At 52.8% G+C, this 16,118-nt stretch overlaps 1 protein-coding gene across 3 annotated transcripts; it reads right to left on the bottom strand.

Moving 5' to 3' along the window:
* Positions 1-2,361: 2,361 nt before the first annotated feature.
* Positions 2,362-15,768, bottom strand: LOC100980404 (cytochrome c oxidase subunit 4 isoform 2, mitochondrial). Of its 3 annotated transcripts, XM_024926904.4 has the most exons (6): positions 9,413-15,768; positions 8,274-8,355; positions 7,273-7,437; positions 3,849-3,980; positions 3,036-3,088; positions 2,488-2,616 (listed from the first exon to the last, which is right to left on the bottom strand). In XM_024926904.4, the coding sequence occupies exons 1-5, from the start codon at positions 9,644-9,646 to the stop codon at positions 3,051-3,053; spliced, it is 651 nt and encodes a 216-aa protein (XP_024782672.2). In that variant the 5' UTR covers positions 9,647-15,768; the 3' UTR covers positions 2,488-2,616; positions 3,036-3,050. The 3 variants fall into 3 exon arrangements, with proteins under 3 accessions (XP_034803247.1, XP_003814812.2, XP_024782672.2); XM_003814764.4 differs by lacking the exon at positions 3,036-3,088 and having other exon boundaries at positions 2,364-2,616; positions 9,413-9,804; XM_034947356.3 differs by lacking the exons at positions 3,036-3,088; positions 3,849-3,980 and having other exon boundaries at positions 2,362-2,616; positions 9,413-15,767.
* Between the last annotated feature and the right edge of the window lie 350 nt (positions 15,769-16,118).

Raw genomic sequence — 16,118 nt, 5'->3', positions numbered from 1 at the left:
CCCACCTCAGCCTCCCAAAGTGCTGAGATTCCAGGCATGAGCCACCACACCCGGCCTTCGCATCTTTATGGTTACTTTCCTGTGTAAGATTAATAATTTTTTTATATTAAAGAACCCGTTTAAATTGCTTTGTGGTTTCTGTCTCCTGATGGGACTCAGAATGATCCAGAGGCCCTGAAGTCTGAGGCTGTTCCTATGCAATTCTCCTTTCTTCCCTTCTTTTCTTCCACAGGTGTCAGATCTGCATCACAGTCTGAAGATTCTCCCAACCTACTCCTGCTTCCTCTCTCCTTTATCTCTCACAGGCATCACCCCCAATAAATCTCTTCACATGGTTAATTCCTTCTTGGCATTTGCTTCTCAAAGAACCCAAATGGACACAGCTTCCCATCACACTTAGAATAAAATCCCCCGGCGCTTTGAGAGGCTGAGGCAGGAGGATCACTTGAAGCCAGGAGTTCGAGACCAGCCTGGGCAACATAGTGGAGCCCTGTCTCTACCAATAAAAAAGGCCGGGCATGGTGGCTCATGCCTGTAATCCCAGCACTCTGGGAGGTCAAGGCGGGCAGATCATGAGGTCAGGAGTTCAAGACGAGCCTGGCCAGCATGGTGAAACCCTGTCTCTACTAAAAATAGAAAAAACTAGGCTGGGCACTGTGGCTTATGCCTGTAATCCCAGCACTTTGGGAGGCCGAGGCGGGCAGATCACGAGGTCAGGAGATCAAGACCATCCTGGCTAACACGGTGAAACCCCGTCTCTACTAAAAATACAAAAAAGTAGCCGGGCGTGGTGGCAGGCGCCTGTAGTCCCAGCTACGTGGGAGGCTGAGGCAGGAGAATGGTGTGAACCCGGGAGGCGGAGCTTGCAGTGAGCCAAGATTGCGCCACTGTACTCCAACCTGGGCGACAGAGCGAGACTCCGTCTCAAAAAAAAAAAAAAAATAGGCCAGGCGAGGTGGCTCACGCCTGTAATCCCAGCACTTTGGGAGGCCGAGGGAGGTGGATCACCTGAGGTTGGGAGTTCGAGACCAGCCTGACCAACACGGAGAAACCCCGTCTCTACTAAAAATACAAAATTAGCTGGGCGTGGTGGCACATGCTTGTAATCCCAGCTACTCTAGAGGCTGAGGCAGGCAGGAGAATCAGTTGAACCCGGGAGGCGGAGGTTGCGGTGAGCCGAGATTGCACTCCAGCCTGGGCAACAAGAGTGAAACTCCATCTCAAAAAAAAAAAAAAAAAAAAAATTAGCTGGGCATGGTGGTGCATACCTGTACCACTACTTGGGAGGTTGAGGTGGGAGGATCACCTGAGCTCGAGAATTCGAGGATGAACTGAGCCATGATCATGCCACTGCACTCCAGCCCGGGTGACAGAGTGAGACCCTACCGAAAAAAAAAGAAATACTACCTCTTCCTAGAGGCCTTTACCTACCACCCCACAATCCCCTTTATCCTGTCCCCTCATGCTGCCTTGTTTTGTTTCTTCATGGCACTTATTACCATGTAACCTACAAATTATTGCACTTATATATTCATTTTTCTATCTCTCCGCATAGAGGAATGTCTCCTCCATGAGGCCAGGGTCTTTGCCTGTTTGTTCACTGCTGCATCCCCAGGGCCTGGATTAGAACCTGGCACACAGTAGGTGCTCAATAAGTTTTTTTTTTTTGGAGATGGAATCTCGCTCTGTTGCCCAGGCTGCAGTGCAATGGTATGATCTCGGCTCACTGCAACCTCTGCCTCCTGAGTTCAAGTGATTCTCCTGCTTCAGGCTCCTGAGCAGCTGGGGCTACAGGCATGCACCACTACACCCAGCTAATTTTTGTTTTTTTTTTTTTTTTTTGAGACGGAGTCTCGCTCTGTCGCCCAGGCTGGAGTGCAGTGGCACGATCTCGGCTCACTGCAAGCTCCACCTCCCGGGATCACGCCATTCTCCTGCCTCAGCCTCCTGAGTAGCTGGGACTACAGGCGCCCGCCACAACGCCCAGCTAATTTTTTGTATTTTTAGTAGAGATGGGGCTTTCACCATGTTGGCCAGGCTGGTCTTGAACTCCTGACCTCAAGTGATCCGCCCTCCTTGGCCTCCCAAAGTGCTGGGGTTACAGGAGTGAGCCACCGCACCCGGCCAAGTATTTGTTAATTAGCTGAATAAAAGAGTGTCCTCACCTTTGATTAAGCCACTTGCTCCACCCTGAATGCCTTCCCTTCTTCTTGCCTTTCCTAATCCCACCTAAGCCTTGGCTGTAGCCCCCACTCCTCCAGGAAGCCCTCATTGACTAGATGAGTTCTGAGCCCTTCTTGCCCCTCACCTGTTAAAATGCCTAATTTTAGGTGCCAAGTAAAGTCTGAAGTGGTGGTGAGAGGCAGAAGAGAATAAATTTTTTTTTGGAGCTTTACTGGGGTTAAGGGCAGGGGAGGGGAGGGGCCGCCAGAGGCTCCCAGCCAGGGCGGAGCCGCAGGGAGACAGCTGGGGATGCAAGTCACTTCTTCCACTGCTTCTTCTCATAGTCCCAGCGGGAGGCCAGGCCCTGCACAGGATTCACCTTCATGTCCAGCATGCGCTGCAGCTGCTGGGCTTTCCACTCGTCCGTCAAGGTGATCGGCTTTGGAGGAAATACTGCAGGGAGTACATGGGGTGGATCAGGATCCTGCCAGTCTTCCTACACCAGCCTGGGTCTCCAGCCACCCTGTAGCCTCCCAGCCACTCACAAGGCTGACGGTACAAGATACTCCAGGGTTGAAGTATCTTGCACTGAGGAGCTCACTCCACCCTGTCTAGCCCCGCACCCCAGACTTTCTCCTAGAGCATCGTCCCAGGCACCTCTGGGTTCTGATCCCAGCTTTGCCTTAGACCCCAAGGACTGTGGGAGCTGGGCCAAGGTCCTTCACAGCTCAGTCGCCTCACCTACCTCTGTGGTCTGTGGTAATAAGATCACTGATTTGAAGACTGCCTGAATCCAAATCCTGGCTCTATCACTCCCTTGCCCTGTGACCTTCAACAAGTCACTTCATCTCTCTGAGCCTCAGTTTCCTTACCTGTCAAAAGAGGTCCTATCCACTAGGATTGTGGGGCCTGAGTATTTCCAAAGCTGTTGGCACAATGTTAGACAAATATTAAGCACCTGATACATGTTACTTACTATAATTATATAATTACTGAGTTTGTTCCCACTTGCTGGGCAGGGTCCAGGATGAAATAATTCCTTTTACTTTCTAAGAGGGTTGAAAGTAGGAAGTAGGTAAGAGTGTTCACTTTAAAAATATGGGGACAGGCCACTGGGCACGGTGGCTCATGCCTGTAATCCCAGCACTTTGGGAGGACGAGGCAGGCGGATCACTTGAGGTCAGGAGTTTGAGACCAGCCTGGCCAACATGGCGAAACCCTGTCTCTACTAAAAATACAAAAATTAGCCGGGCATGGTGGCACACTCTTGTAGTCCCAGCTACTCGGGAGGCTGAGGCAGGGGAATCATTTGAACTGGGGAGGCAGAAGTTCAGTATATATATACACTGAAAAACACACAGTTCATACACAACAATCAGTTACAACACCATTCATGACTATGAGCCAAACATTGGCCTACAGCCCTCTCTCATTAAAATCCTCTTAAGTACCCTGAGATGGAACATTACTATTCCCATTTTAGAGATGACGAAACTGAGGCCCAGAGAGGTAAAGTTCCTGCATTCAAACCTAGACAGCCATGCTCTGTCCTTCACCCTACACCTCTTCAGAAATTTTCAGCTCTTCAGATGAGTGCCAGCATGGTTCCTTTAAGAAACTGTCTGGTGGCCGTGACCACAAGGGCATGGCCCAGGACTGCAGCCAGATGAGGTGTTGCCACTCACCGTAGACCCGCTGCCACCAAATCACCAGAGCTGCGAATCCAATGAAGAAGAAGACACAACCCATCACTGTCTTCCACTCATTGGAGCGACGGTTCATCTCCGCAAAGGTCTCATTGAACTGGAGCCGGTACACTGGAGGCAGTTGGGTGTGGGGAAGGGGCCTCAGGTGCGTCCACTCTAAGTGATCCCGGCTTCCCCCTCCCTGCAGCAGATGCTGTTCATTCAGCAAATTCTTACTGAGCACGTACTATATGCACAGCATGACCAGGAACAGGTGACAGCAGTGAATGAGCCAGATGAAAATCCCTGCCCTTGTGGAGTTTAGAGGGGGAGACAATGGCAAATGCTTCAGGCAAACAGTTGGCTGGCCAGGGAAGGTGTCTCAGAGGAGGTGACATTGGAGCTGAGATTTGAAAAATCAATGGGAGAAAGTTGGTGAAAACTGGAAGGAAGTGCAAAAACCCTGAAGCAGGAAGTGGGTAGGGAAAGTGTGAAGTGAGGACCACTGTAGCTGGAGTGAAATGAGCAAAAGAGAGAGAATTTAGCAAATGAGAGGCTGGCTCTCTCAAATGAGAGGCAGAGCTGGTTCACACAGGACCTTGTTAGAATCCATGGAGAAGAGTTTGGATTTCATTCTAACAGAATTAGGGAGGGGGCCAGGCTTGGTGGCTCACGCCTGTAATCCTAGAATTTTGGGAGACCAAAACGGGTGGATTGCTTGAGTCCAAGAGTTCAAGACCATCCTAGGCAATACAGCGAGACCCTGTCTCTACAAAAAATTTAAAAATTAGCCAGGTAAGTCCGGGCGCAGTGGCTCACGCCTGTAATCCCAGCACTTTGGGCGGCCGAGGTGGTGGATCACGAGGTCAGGAGATCGAGACCATCCTGGCTAACACAGTGAAACCCCGTCTCTACTAAAAATACAAAAATTAGCCAGGAGTGGTGGCGGGCACCTGTAGTCCCAGCTACTCGAGAGGTTGAGGCAGGAGAATGGCGTGAACCCAGGAGGCGGAGGTTGCAGTGAGCCGAGATCATGCCACTGCACTCCAGCCTAGGCGACAGAGCGAGACTCTGTCTCAAAAAAAAAAAAAAAAAAATTACCCTATGTGTGTAATCCTTTCTCAGTACATTAAATAAATATGAAAATAAATATCTAAAGGAAAATCAAAGCTGGCAGCAGAATTCCTTGGGAAAAGGGAACTGTCTTAGGTTTTGGGAAGATACTTGGGTGGGCAGTTCAGGCTGAGACAATGAAATCAACCAGTGGAGGCCACTCAGTGTGGCTGTGGTAGAGCCATGCGTAGACACAGGCCATGCACTCCAGTGCTGCCACGCCTGCCTGCCCTGGAAGAGGTCTGACAAGACTCAAGGCATTTGGCCTGGCATGATGGCTCATGCCTGTAATCCCAGTGCTTTGGGAGGCCGAGGCAGGAGAATTGCTTGAGCCCAGGAGTTCAAGACCAGCCTGAGCAACCATAGTGAGACTGCTCTGTCTCTACAGAAATATAAATAAATAAATAAATAGCCGGGCATGGTAGCTCACCCCTGTAATCCCAGCACTTTGGGAGGCTGAGGTGGGTGGATCATGAGATCAGGAGTTCGAGACCAGTCTGGCCAACATGGTGAAACCCTGTCTCTACAAAAAAAATACAAAAAAAAATAGCCAGGTGTGGTGGCGCCCGCCTGTAGTCCCAGCTACTCAGGAGGCCAAAGTGGGAGGATCGCTTGAGCCCAGGAGGCAGAGATTTCAGTGAGCCGAGATGGGGCCACTGCACTCCAGCCTGGGTGACAGAGACCCTGTCTCAAAGAAAAGGAAAAAAAAAAAAGTTGTTTGAGCTGTGAGGTTACACTGCAACTCCCCAAGCATCCCACCAAACCTTCATTGTAGCTAATGTGGTGTAGCAGCTAAGGGTGAAACCCCTGGTGCCTGTCTATGTGGTTTCAAATCTTGCCTCCACCACTCTCTAGCTGTGCGACCACTGCAAGTGACTGCACGCCACTGAGCTTCAGTCTCTCAAATGTGAGCTAACGAGAGCACCTAACGCCACAGCGGTGCCTGCTACATGTAAGCGTGCAGGACATATTAGGGATGGTGCTCATTATCATCTTGCTTGGGGAATGTCCATCATTTCTTTCTCTCTCTCTCTTTTTTTTTTTTTTTTTCAGACAGTGTCTCACTTTGTTACCCAGGCTGGAGTGCAATGCCGTAGCACAATCACAGCTCACTCTAGCCTCAGCTCCCCTGGGCTCAAGTGATCCTCCTGCCTCAGCCTCCCGAATAGCTGGGACGACAGGCATGTGCCACCATGCTCAGATAAAGTGTGTCAATTTCTCTTTTTTTTTAAAATTTTATTATTATTATACTTTAAGTTTTATGGTACATGTGGTTTGTTACATATGTATGCCATGTTGGTGTGCTACACCCATTAACTCATCATTTAGAATTAGGTATATCTCCTAATGCTATTCCTCCCCTCTCCCCCCAAGAGTGTCAATTTCTGAAATGGATGAAGAAAAAACCAAGATTGTGTGTGTGTGTGTGTGTGTGTGTGTGTGTGTGTGTGTGTAGAAAGAGAGAGAGAGAGAAAGGGTAAAGGTGCTGAGAGAGGGCTGGAAATGCAAGCTCACAGGCAGGAACGGAGCCTGGCTGGCTCACAGCTGCATTCCCAGTGCATGGTATTGTAGTAGGTGCCAAATAAGATGTTGACTGAATGAATGAATGTGAGAAGCATGAACGTTTCCCCACTAGGAATCCCTTGAAATCTTGGAGGTCAGGCTGAGTGTTCCCATTCATGGAATGAAAATAAGGTGCTCCAAATTTCAAAGGGTCAGCTCAGGGATGCTCTGGTGGACATGACAAGGGACCACACATCCCTCCAGCCTCCCAGGGTCAGAGGGCTCCTCCCCAACCGCCTCACCTCCCTCTCTCTGTCCCATCTCCCCCACATCACTCAATTCCAGGGCCCTCCACAGTCTCCTGCTCTGACACCCTTCCCCATGCAGTTCCCACTCCCTGGCAGTGCCCTCCTCTTCACCCTTAAAGGCCAGCTGGAATGTGCCCTCCCCTGGGAGGTCCACCAAGATTTCATCTCACAGTCCTTGAACACACCTCACCCTAGCCACATGTTCTGTATTACAATTATTGGAGTCTGTATTGGTTTTCCCCACGGGACCGGGGGCACCATGGGGGCAGGAACTATCCAGGTGATTCACCTCATGTCCCCAGCATTGCCTAGCATCAGGCTATGCACAAACAGGTGAGTGAATAAAGAAACGAACAAAGGCATGAACTTCACCCCTCAGGTGTTTGGAGGTTTCTGGCTGTCTTGGGGGCCTCTCTCTGCCCTCTGATCCCTGACAGGCCATTCTTTCCAAAGTCAGCCCCCAACCCACTCTCTCCAGCCAGCCCCACCCTGACACTTACAGGCCACCTTTTCGGCGTGGGTCAGCTGGGTCCAGCTTCCCTTCTCCTTCTCCTTCAGGGCCTGCTGCTCAGCGTTGAGTTCTGTGCAGAAGGGCTCTTCTGGCATGGGGTAGTAGCGCTGGGCATAGCAGTTGGTGTAGGGGGACATCTTCCCCCCACCACGGGCTGCAGACACAATGGAGGGAGCTGAGTCCAGGCTGCCCTTGGGACACCCTATCTCTAACTATATTAATAAAGAAGGTGGCCGGGCTTGGTGGCTCACGCCTGTAATCCTAGCATTTTGGGAGGCTGAGGCGGGTGGATCACGAGGTCAGGAGTTCGAGACCAGCCTGGCCGAGATGGTAAAACCTCGCCTCTACTAAAAATACAAAAATTAGCCGGGCGCAGTGGTGGGCACCTATAATCCCAGCTACTCGGGAGGCTGAGTCAGGAGAATTGTTTGAACCCAGGAGGCGGAGGTTGCAGTGAGCCGACATTGCGTCACTGAACACTCTAGCCTGAGCGACAGAGCAAGACTCTATCTCAAAAAAAAAAAAAAAAAAGGAGGTTTATAATAGCTTGGGGTACTAGTAAGGGCTCAATAAATGTTATCTTTGTTATTCTCCATGGGTCAGCAAGGCCCTTCTGCTATCTGGCTGAAGTCTCTCCTACTTTAGGTCTCTTTCTTCTTACTAGCATTGAAACTAGGGTCTGGAAAGGAGGAATCAGGGTCCAAGGTTCTGTCAGCACCCTCCACCTCAGAACAAAAGGTCTAGGGGCCTGAGGCTTGGGGGCTGGCTCCTAAGGAAGCTTGGAATGGAGATGGCCACTGTCTGCTCACCCCGCACACTCCATTTCCTGGAGAAACTTGACCTTGGACCAAGGAGTGGGATCATGGGAACATGGGAAGTGTGGTAGGAACAGGCCCAGGGTGGCATGGAAGGGCAAAGGGGGCAGCCTGCAGAGGGGACCCCTGCCCCTATCTCTGGAGTTAGGCAGGGAGAAAGGAGTCCAGGTCTCACTGGTGCCTTCTGAGCTGTGCATCCCTCGTCTTCCACCTCCACCTTTCCTCAGCACCAAGCTCCAGGCAGCTCTGGGGAGCATCTGGGGGCGTGAAGGTATAGATGAGTTCTGCCCCCACATCACCCTCTGCCCCCAAACCGCAGGGCCAGATGGAAAAATCCTTTTCCACTGGTATGGTAGTGGTAGGGGTGTCCCAGGGTTTCAAGGTCACCCTCATGCCCTTGACCCTTCTAATTTTGTCTGATATCCCCAGCGGGGGGCCAATGGGGGTCCTAGACCTTTGGAGCCCCTTCTTGGGACCTCAATTCACCATCTGAGAAGTGGGAGGAGGCCTAAGTCTTGGGCCAGGGTCTGAAGAGTTTGAGGCTGAGGGCTTGGGTTCTGGTGCCAGCCCCAGCTCAGTCTGGCCAGATTGGAGAACCCCGCTCACTTGTTTGCTCCCCAGAGGAAGCTGGGTGGGGTCCAGGTGGAGAGGGAGCAGGTCTTGAGTCTCTCTTCCCTGCAGGGGCCAGAGGCCCCTGCGCCGGCAGAACAGACAGACGGTCTGGCCCCCACCCCTTCCCCCCTAATTGGCTGCCTACGTGCACACAGGCCTGCTCTGCTGGATCTGGTTGGGGGTGGGGGACTGGGCTTAGCCAGTCTGGCTGAGCCCAGTCTCCCACCCCCAGGGAAGACTCAGGGTTTGGCATCCATGGGGGTGGGGAGGGGCTTTAGAGGATGGGGACTTAACTGGGTCAGAGGGAGGGAGACACATATCTGGGGAAAAGAAGGGGAGTCCCACATCTAGGGGGAGAGAGGGGCACCCAACAAATAGAGTGAGGGAGGGGGCACACTACAGGTGATAAGTGGGAGGGGGCGGCCCACACTTCTGGAAAAGAGGGGCTCCGGCCAGTGATTATGATTAGTGGGTGGGAGAGCTCCACATATCAAGAGAGGGAGGATGTAATCTATATTTGGGGAAAGAGGTGGCACACATATGCAGACTCCCCAGGAGTCTTCAACTCTAACCTACAAGAAGCCCCCCAACCCTCTAAGACAGGGACCACTGGGGCGTGACCCAGCGGCGAAGGCAGGAGACAGAGCCGCGCCCCTGACCCGCGCGGGCTTGGGTAGCGGGGTCCTCCCCCAACTCACTCACCTCGCGGGCTCGGCAGTGGGAGCGCGACCTGGGTCTGCCCAGCGACCAACTGAGAACCCGCTGCGGAGGGACCTGAGTGCGGGCGCCCGCCCCCGGCCCGCCCCACAGCCTTTCTCGGGCCGCCCCAGCGTGGGAACGTCCTGCTTCGGCAGGGCGTGGGAGCGCACAGCCTGCGTCCCTGGGGGCACCCCGGCCCACAGATTGGGGGGAGGCACTGCAGAGCGACTCCTGCATCAGTGTCCCTACCGGGGTCCTGCCTCTGGAGACCCTCTGCAGACAGTAGTCCCAAGTACACGGTCTCCCTGCCTCCTCCACACCTCCCCTCCTTGCTGTTTCTCCCACCTGGGATGTTCTCTTCAGGCCTTTGCAGACGCAAACCTTCCAGCCAGGCCCAATGCCTCCTACTCCAGAAGCATCTTTTAGGCCAGCAGTGGCTCACGCCTGTAATCCCAGCACTTTGGGAGGCCGAGGCGGGAGGATTACCTGAGGTCAGGAGTTTGAGACCAGCCTGCCCAGCATGGCAAAACACCTTCTCTATTAAAAATAGAAAAATTGGGCGGGCGCGGTGGCTCATGCCTGTAATCTCAGCGCTTTGGGAGGCCAAGGCAGGCAAATCACGAGGTCAGGAGTTTGAGACAGCTTAGCCAACATGGTGAAACCCCATCTCTACTAAGAATACAAAAATTAGCTGGGCGTGGTGGCACGCACCTGTAATCCCAGCTACTCAGGAGGCTGAGGCAGGCGAATCGCTTGAACCCGGGAGGCAGAGGTTGCGGTGAGTCGAGATCCGGCTATTGCACTCTAGCCTGGGCAGCAGAGCTAGACTCCATCTCAAAAAAAAAAAAAAAAAAAAGTTAGCAGGGCGTGGTGGCGCGCACCTATAGTCCCAGCTTCACAGAGGGCTGAGGCAAGAGAATCACTTGAACCTGGGAAGCGGCTGTTGCAGTGAGCCGAGATCGGGCCACTGCACTCCAGCCTGGGCAACAGAACAAGACTCTGTCTCAGAAAAAAAGAAAAAGAAAAAGAAAAAAAAAGTTCCCAGCACTTTGGGAGGCCAAGGCGGGCAGATCATGAGGTCAGGAGATTGAGACCATCCTGGCTAACACGGCGAAACCCCGTCTCTACTAAAAATGCAAACAAAATTAGCCAGGCACGGTGGCAGGCGCCTGTGGTCCCAGCTACTCAGGAGGCTGAGGCAGGAGAATGGCTTGAACCCGCGAGGCAGAGGTTGCAGTGAGCCAAGATCATGCCACTGCACTCAAGCCTAGTGACAGAGCGAGACTCCATCTCAAAAAAAAAAAAAAAAAAAATAGACAAGCCTCAGGCACATTTATTCAAGAATTACTTATAAAGCTGGGCGTGGTGGCTCATGCCTGTAATCCCAGCACTCTGGGAGGCAGAGGCGAGCAGATCACCTAACGTCAAGAGTTTGAGACCACCCTGGCCAACGTGGTGAAATCCCGTCTCTACTAAAAATACAAAAATTAGCCGAGTGTGGCAGGGGACACCTATAATTCCAGCTACTCGGGAGGCTGAGGCTGGATAATCGCTTGAACCTGGGAGGCAGACGTTGCAGTGAGCCAAGATCGCACCACTGCACTCCAGCCTGGGTGGTAGAGTGAGACTCCTCAAAAAAAAAAAAAAAAAAAAAAAAAAAAAAAAAAAAAAAAAACTTAAAAAAAACTTATAAAGACCTGTTTCAGCTGGCATTTATTGCATACTTGTTTACCAGGATAAATGTTGGGGGCTATAGAGCCAAACAAAACCAGACATAGTTCCTGCCCCCACAGGGCTTACAATTCTGTTCTAGGCAGAGGAAAAGGCCTGTGCAAAGACCCAGAGGCAGGAAAACACAGCATGTTCAAAAAACAGAAGAGACAGGCCAGGTGCAGTGGCTCACGCCTGTAATCCCAGCACTTTGGGAGGCCAAGGCAGGTGGATCACAAGATCAGGAGATCGAGACCAGCCTGGCTAACACGGTGAAACCCCTCTCTACCAAAAATACAAAAAATTAGCCAGGCGTGGTGGCATGCACCTGTAGTCCCAGCTACTTGGGAGGCTGAGGCAGGAGAATCGCTTGAACCCGGGAGGTGGAGGTTGCAGTGAGCCAAGATTGCACCACTGCACTCCAGCCTGGGCGACAGAACGAGACTCCGTCTCAAAAAAAAAAAAAAAAAAAAAACAACTGAACAGAAGAGACAGCCAGGTGCGGTGGCTCATGCCTATAATCCCAGCACTTTGGGAGGCTGAGGCGAATGGATCACCTGAGGTCAGGAGTTTGAGACCAGCCTGGCCAACATGGTGAAACCCCGTCTCTACTAAAAATAAAAAAATTGGCCAGGTGTGGTGGTGCACGTCTGTAATCCCAGCTACTCGGGAGGCTGAGGCAGGAGAATCGCTTGAACCCGGGAGGCGGAGGTTGCAGTGAGCCGAGATCCCACCATTGCACTCCAGCCTGGGCAACAAGAGCGAAACTCCATCTCAAAGCAACAACAAAAACAATAACAAAAGAAGAGAGGTCATCTTGGCCAGAGTGTCATGGTTAAAGGGGAGGCTGGATGGAGGGAGAGGTGGGCTGGACCACCGAGAAGGACCTGTAGGCGGTAGTGAGGAGCTTGGATTTTATTTAAAGAAGGTGATTAAGCTGGCATGGTGGCACACCCCTGCAGTCCCAGGTGCTCAGGAGGCTGAGGCAGGAGGTGGAGGTTGCAGTAAACTGAGATTGCACCACTGCACTCCAACCTGGGCAACAGAATGAGACCCTGTCTCAATAAATAAATAAATAAATAAAATAAAATGAAGGTGGGAGGCAACCAAAGTTAAGAAGAGGAGTGATGTGTTCAAATGAAGCAGAGCACAAGTTCAGTAAATGTGTCCCAGGACTGTTAGTATACGGATGGTGGATGAATGGGAGAGGGCTGGGGGTCCCCTCGGTGGCCTGGAGACCAGAGCTTTCCAGGTCTCCTGGCTCTAGGTCCATGGGGTATGCCCAGCCCCCATGCCTTCCATCAGGGTTCCTATACCCTAGTGAGTCCACAGGGGCCTGCTAAAGACAGTTTCTAAAGGCTGGCCAGGCATGGTGGCTCATGCCTGTAATCTCAGCACTTTGGGGGGCCAAGGCGGGCAGATCACTGGAGGTCAGAAGTTCGAGATTAGCCTGGCCAACATGAAGAAAACCTGTCTCTACTAAAAATACAAAAATTAGCCAAGTGTCGTGGCACATACCTGTAGTACCAGCTACTAGGGAGGCTGAGGCGGAGGTTGCAGTGACCCGAGATCGCACCACTGCACTCCAGCCTGGGCGACACAGCGAGACTCTGTCTCAATAAATAAATAAATAAATAAACAAACAAACAAATAAATAAATAAAGGGAGGGGGCTTAGTCCTGGGGGCAGATGAGCCTAGAAGGTGAGGGGCTCAAGGGAAGGTGTTAGAGGGACCCTAGAGTGCACATCACCTCCATTCTAGACGCTGCCAGAGACAAAACTTTGAGAAGGCAGCTTGGGAGTCTTCCCGAGTTCCAGGAGTCCAGCTCCCAGAACTGAACATGTTGGGCCCAGCGCCTTCTGCTGGTCACTCTGGGAGCTGCTCCTCCCCTTCCCCAACCAAGGTAATTCCAAACGTGAGAGACCCCCAAAAGGATCACCTTGGCCAGGCGCCGTGGTTCATGCCTGTACTCCCAGAACTTTGGGAGACCAAGGCGGGTGGATCATCTGACGTCAGGAGCTCGAGACCAGCCTGGCCAACATGGCGAAACCCCGTCTCTAGTAAAAAGACAAAAATTAGCTGGGTGTGGTGGGGGGGGCACTTGTAATCTCAGCTACTTGGGAGGCTGAGGCAGGAGAATTGCTTGAACCCACGAGGCGGAGGTTGCAGTGAGCCGAAGTCGCACCACTGCACTGCAGCCTGGGCCACAGAGTGAGACTCCCTTTCCAAAAAAAAAAAAAAAAAAAAGGACCACCCCTTACCTCGGTCGCTGAGCAGGATGTTCTACAGAATAGCCCTATGGACAGAGGACAGGGGAAGACACTCCTTCTTTAAGAACCTGGAGGAGAGCATGCCTTGTCTTTTTTTTTTTTTTTTTTTTAAGCTTTGTAGAGACAGGGTCTTGTTATGTTGCCCAGGTTAGTCTTGAACTCCTGAGCTCAAGGGATCCTCCTGCCTTGGTCTCCCAAAGAGCTGGGATTATAGGTGTGAGCCACTGCACCAGGCGGAAGGTCATGAGTCTTGCCAGACCTTTTTCAGGGTGGCTGGGAGGGCGGTGGCTGCACTGGAGTGAGTGGCCTGTGTCTATGCATGGCTCTACTACAGCCACTCTGGCCAAGCGGCACCATTTCTGGGCCTCAGTTTCCCCCATCTCCTCAGTTTCACAGGGTCTTCCAAGGGAAGGCATTTGAGAAAGGCGATCCTCTGTTCTTCCCTGCCCTCTTCCGCCCCCGCCTCTGTGGGAACATCAGGCTCCAGAAGTTGAGTGATGCTGTGATAAGGAACATCTGTGGGGGAAGCCCAGCCCCGGGCTGAGGGCCATGGGGTGGAGGCCGGCCCTGAGTAGCTCACGGTGAATATAGCCTGCAGGACAACTGCGGAGCCTCCTTTCAAGGTCCTGAACCTGGGAAGAGACGGACTGTCCCTTAAGGCAGGCCACTCGGGGTCCCAGAGCCAAGGAATAAGGGTCTTCTCCTGGAACCGCGGTGGGTCCAAGGGTGGAAGGGACTCCGGACACGGCATTCAGGCCACTTGTCGTGACAGGCCCGACATGCTGAGAGCTCTGGGATAGGCTGAGACCTGCCAGCAGGAGGGATGGCAGCTCACACTCACTTGATCGGCTCCAGGGAGCCCCCAGATTCTGCCCAGATGCAAAGACCTGAGCCATGGCCTCAGCATCCCCCCACCAGCCAGGCTCTAGGTATCACACAGGACCCACCTCCGGCCTGCCAGCCCAGAGGGGTTACTGTGGAATCGCTGGGCCTCACGCAGGACCCTAAGGTGAAAATAGGAAGAGGAGCTGGACAAAGCGTCACAGACCCAGACCCCCAGCCCTTCACGAGTTCCGGGAGCCCCTTGAACCCAGGGAGGAGGTCTAGTACAGGAGGAGCGGGGAGAGGCGAGAGTGGGCAGAGCTAACCACAAGGAGCGGGGCCAGGCGACAGCAAGGGAACCGGGCGCCGAGGGGGCAGAGCCAGCGAGCCGATGGGCGTGGTCAGTGAGCCGAGGGCCCTGGCCAGGAGCGGAGAGCAAGGCCCACCCAGCTCACCTGTGGGAATCACCGAACGCTGAGGGTGTCTCGGCAGCAGCTCAGGCTCGGAGGACGTCGCGGGAAGACCCGCAGCTCTGGTGGACCGTCCAGCAAGCGCTTCTAAAACCGTGGACAGACACGCCAGGCCGGAACCAACACTGAGGGCTGGGCACGGTGGCTCGCCCCTGTAATCCCAGCACTTTGGGAAGCTGAGGTGGGAGGATTGCTTGAGATCAGTAGTTCAAGACCAGCCTGGGCAAAATGGTGAGACCTTGTCTCTATAAAAAAAAAAAAAAAAAAAAAATCAAAAAATTAACAGGATGTGGTGGCGCACACCTGCAGTCCCAACTAAGGAGGCTGAGGTGGGAGGAATGCTTGAGCCTGGGAGGTCGAGGCTGCAGTGAGCTGTGATTGCACCACTACATTCCAGCCTGGGTGACAGAGCAAGATCCTGTCTCAAAAAAACAAACTGACGTTGAGCTGGGACTGCCATAGGGGTGGATGGCCACTAATGGCAGGTTTCCTGGCCTGCCGCAGAACCCATAGCATGATCGGGGTAGATGAATGCCCTTGGCTAGATTTCACCGGGACAGGACAGGACAGGTGGCCTAGAGATGGAAACTTCCTGGGGCAGGTCAGATCTCTTCATACCATTGCCGTCTCCTTCTCCCTACCAGGGCAGACACACTAGAGGAGTGGGGCTGAGGGAGGGGTCCAACCTGGCAAAGGGGCTGAGGTGGTGAGATCTGGGAGTGCAGGTGTCACATCAGCCCTAGGGGTAGGCACTAGTGCCTTCACATCCTGGAGGCCAGGGCCTCTGTCTTCTCTGAGACACAATTGGCTCCTGCACATGGGCATGGGTATTTGGCCCCCAGATGTGGGGACAGCCTATGTGGGGACAGCCTCATGGCATCCTTGAGGCTTTCTTGGCACCGCTGGCTTCCCAATAAACTCCTTAGCCTGACGTTCAAGGTCCCCACTACCAAATCTTCCAAACACAGCTTCTTCATCAGCCTCTCCTGCTCTCCCACCATGCCCCAGCCACACTGGGCTTCAGTTCCTAGAACACACCCACCTTGCCCATGACAGGGCCTTTGTAATTGCTCTTCCCTCTGCTGAAATGCTCTTCTCTCAAGGGCAAGTCTTATTCCCACTCACCTGTTCCATCTGAGAGAGCTCTACCGGAGCAATACACCCGGCCTCTCACCCACAGACCAAAGCTATGCTTTACAAACTAGTTTATCAGGAATTGTGGCAAATTGTATTTTCAAAGAAGATAGCCTATCAATATCTCCAATTCGACATGCTCATTGTACAATTATGACCTTGACACTTGAGTGTGGGATCTATGTCCCCCTTCCTTCAGCCTGGATGTACCTTTGTGACAGCATTAAACAGCAGAATATGGTGAAAGTTGCTATGTGACTTCTAGATCATAAAAATACCATGTGGACCCGGGTGGGGTGGCT

The sequence above is a fragment of the Pan paniscus genome, chromosome 21 (assembly GCF_029289425.2).
Source record: "Pan paniscus chromosome 21, NHGRI_mPanPan1-v2.0_pri, whole genome shotgun sequence".
NCBI lineage: Eukaryota > Metazoa > Chordata > Mammalia > Primates > Hominidae > Pan > Pan paniscus.
Note: the sequence above shows the minus strand (reverse complement) of the source record. Positions and strands in the feature narration are given on the sequence as shown.

Coding starts and splice junctions, on each gene's coding strand:
- LOC100980404 (XM_003814764.4), bottom strand. CDS start 9,646: ATGCAGGAGTCGCTCTGCAGTGCCTCCCCCCAATCTGTGGGCCGGGGT. Junction 3,981..7,272: donor CCACGCCGAAAAGGTGGCCT/GTAAGTGTCAGG, acceptor AACTGCCTCCAG/TGTACCGGCTCCAGTTCAAT. Junction 2,617..3,848: donor TTGGTGGCAGCGGGTCTACG/GTGAGTGGCAAC, acceptor TACTCCCTGCAG/TATTTCCTCCAAAGCCGATC.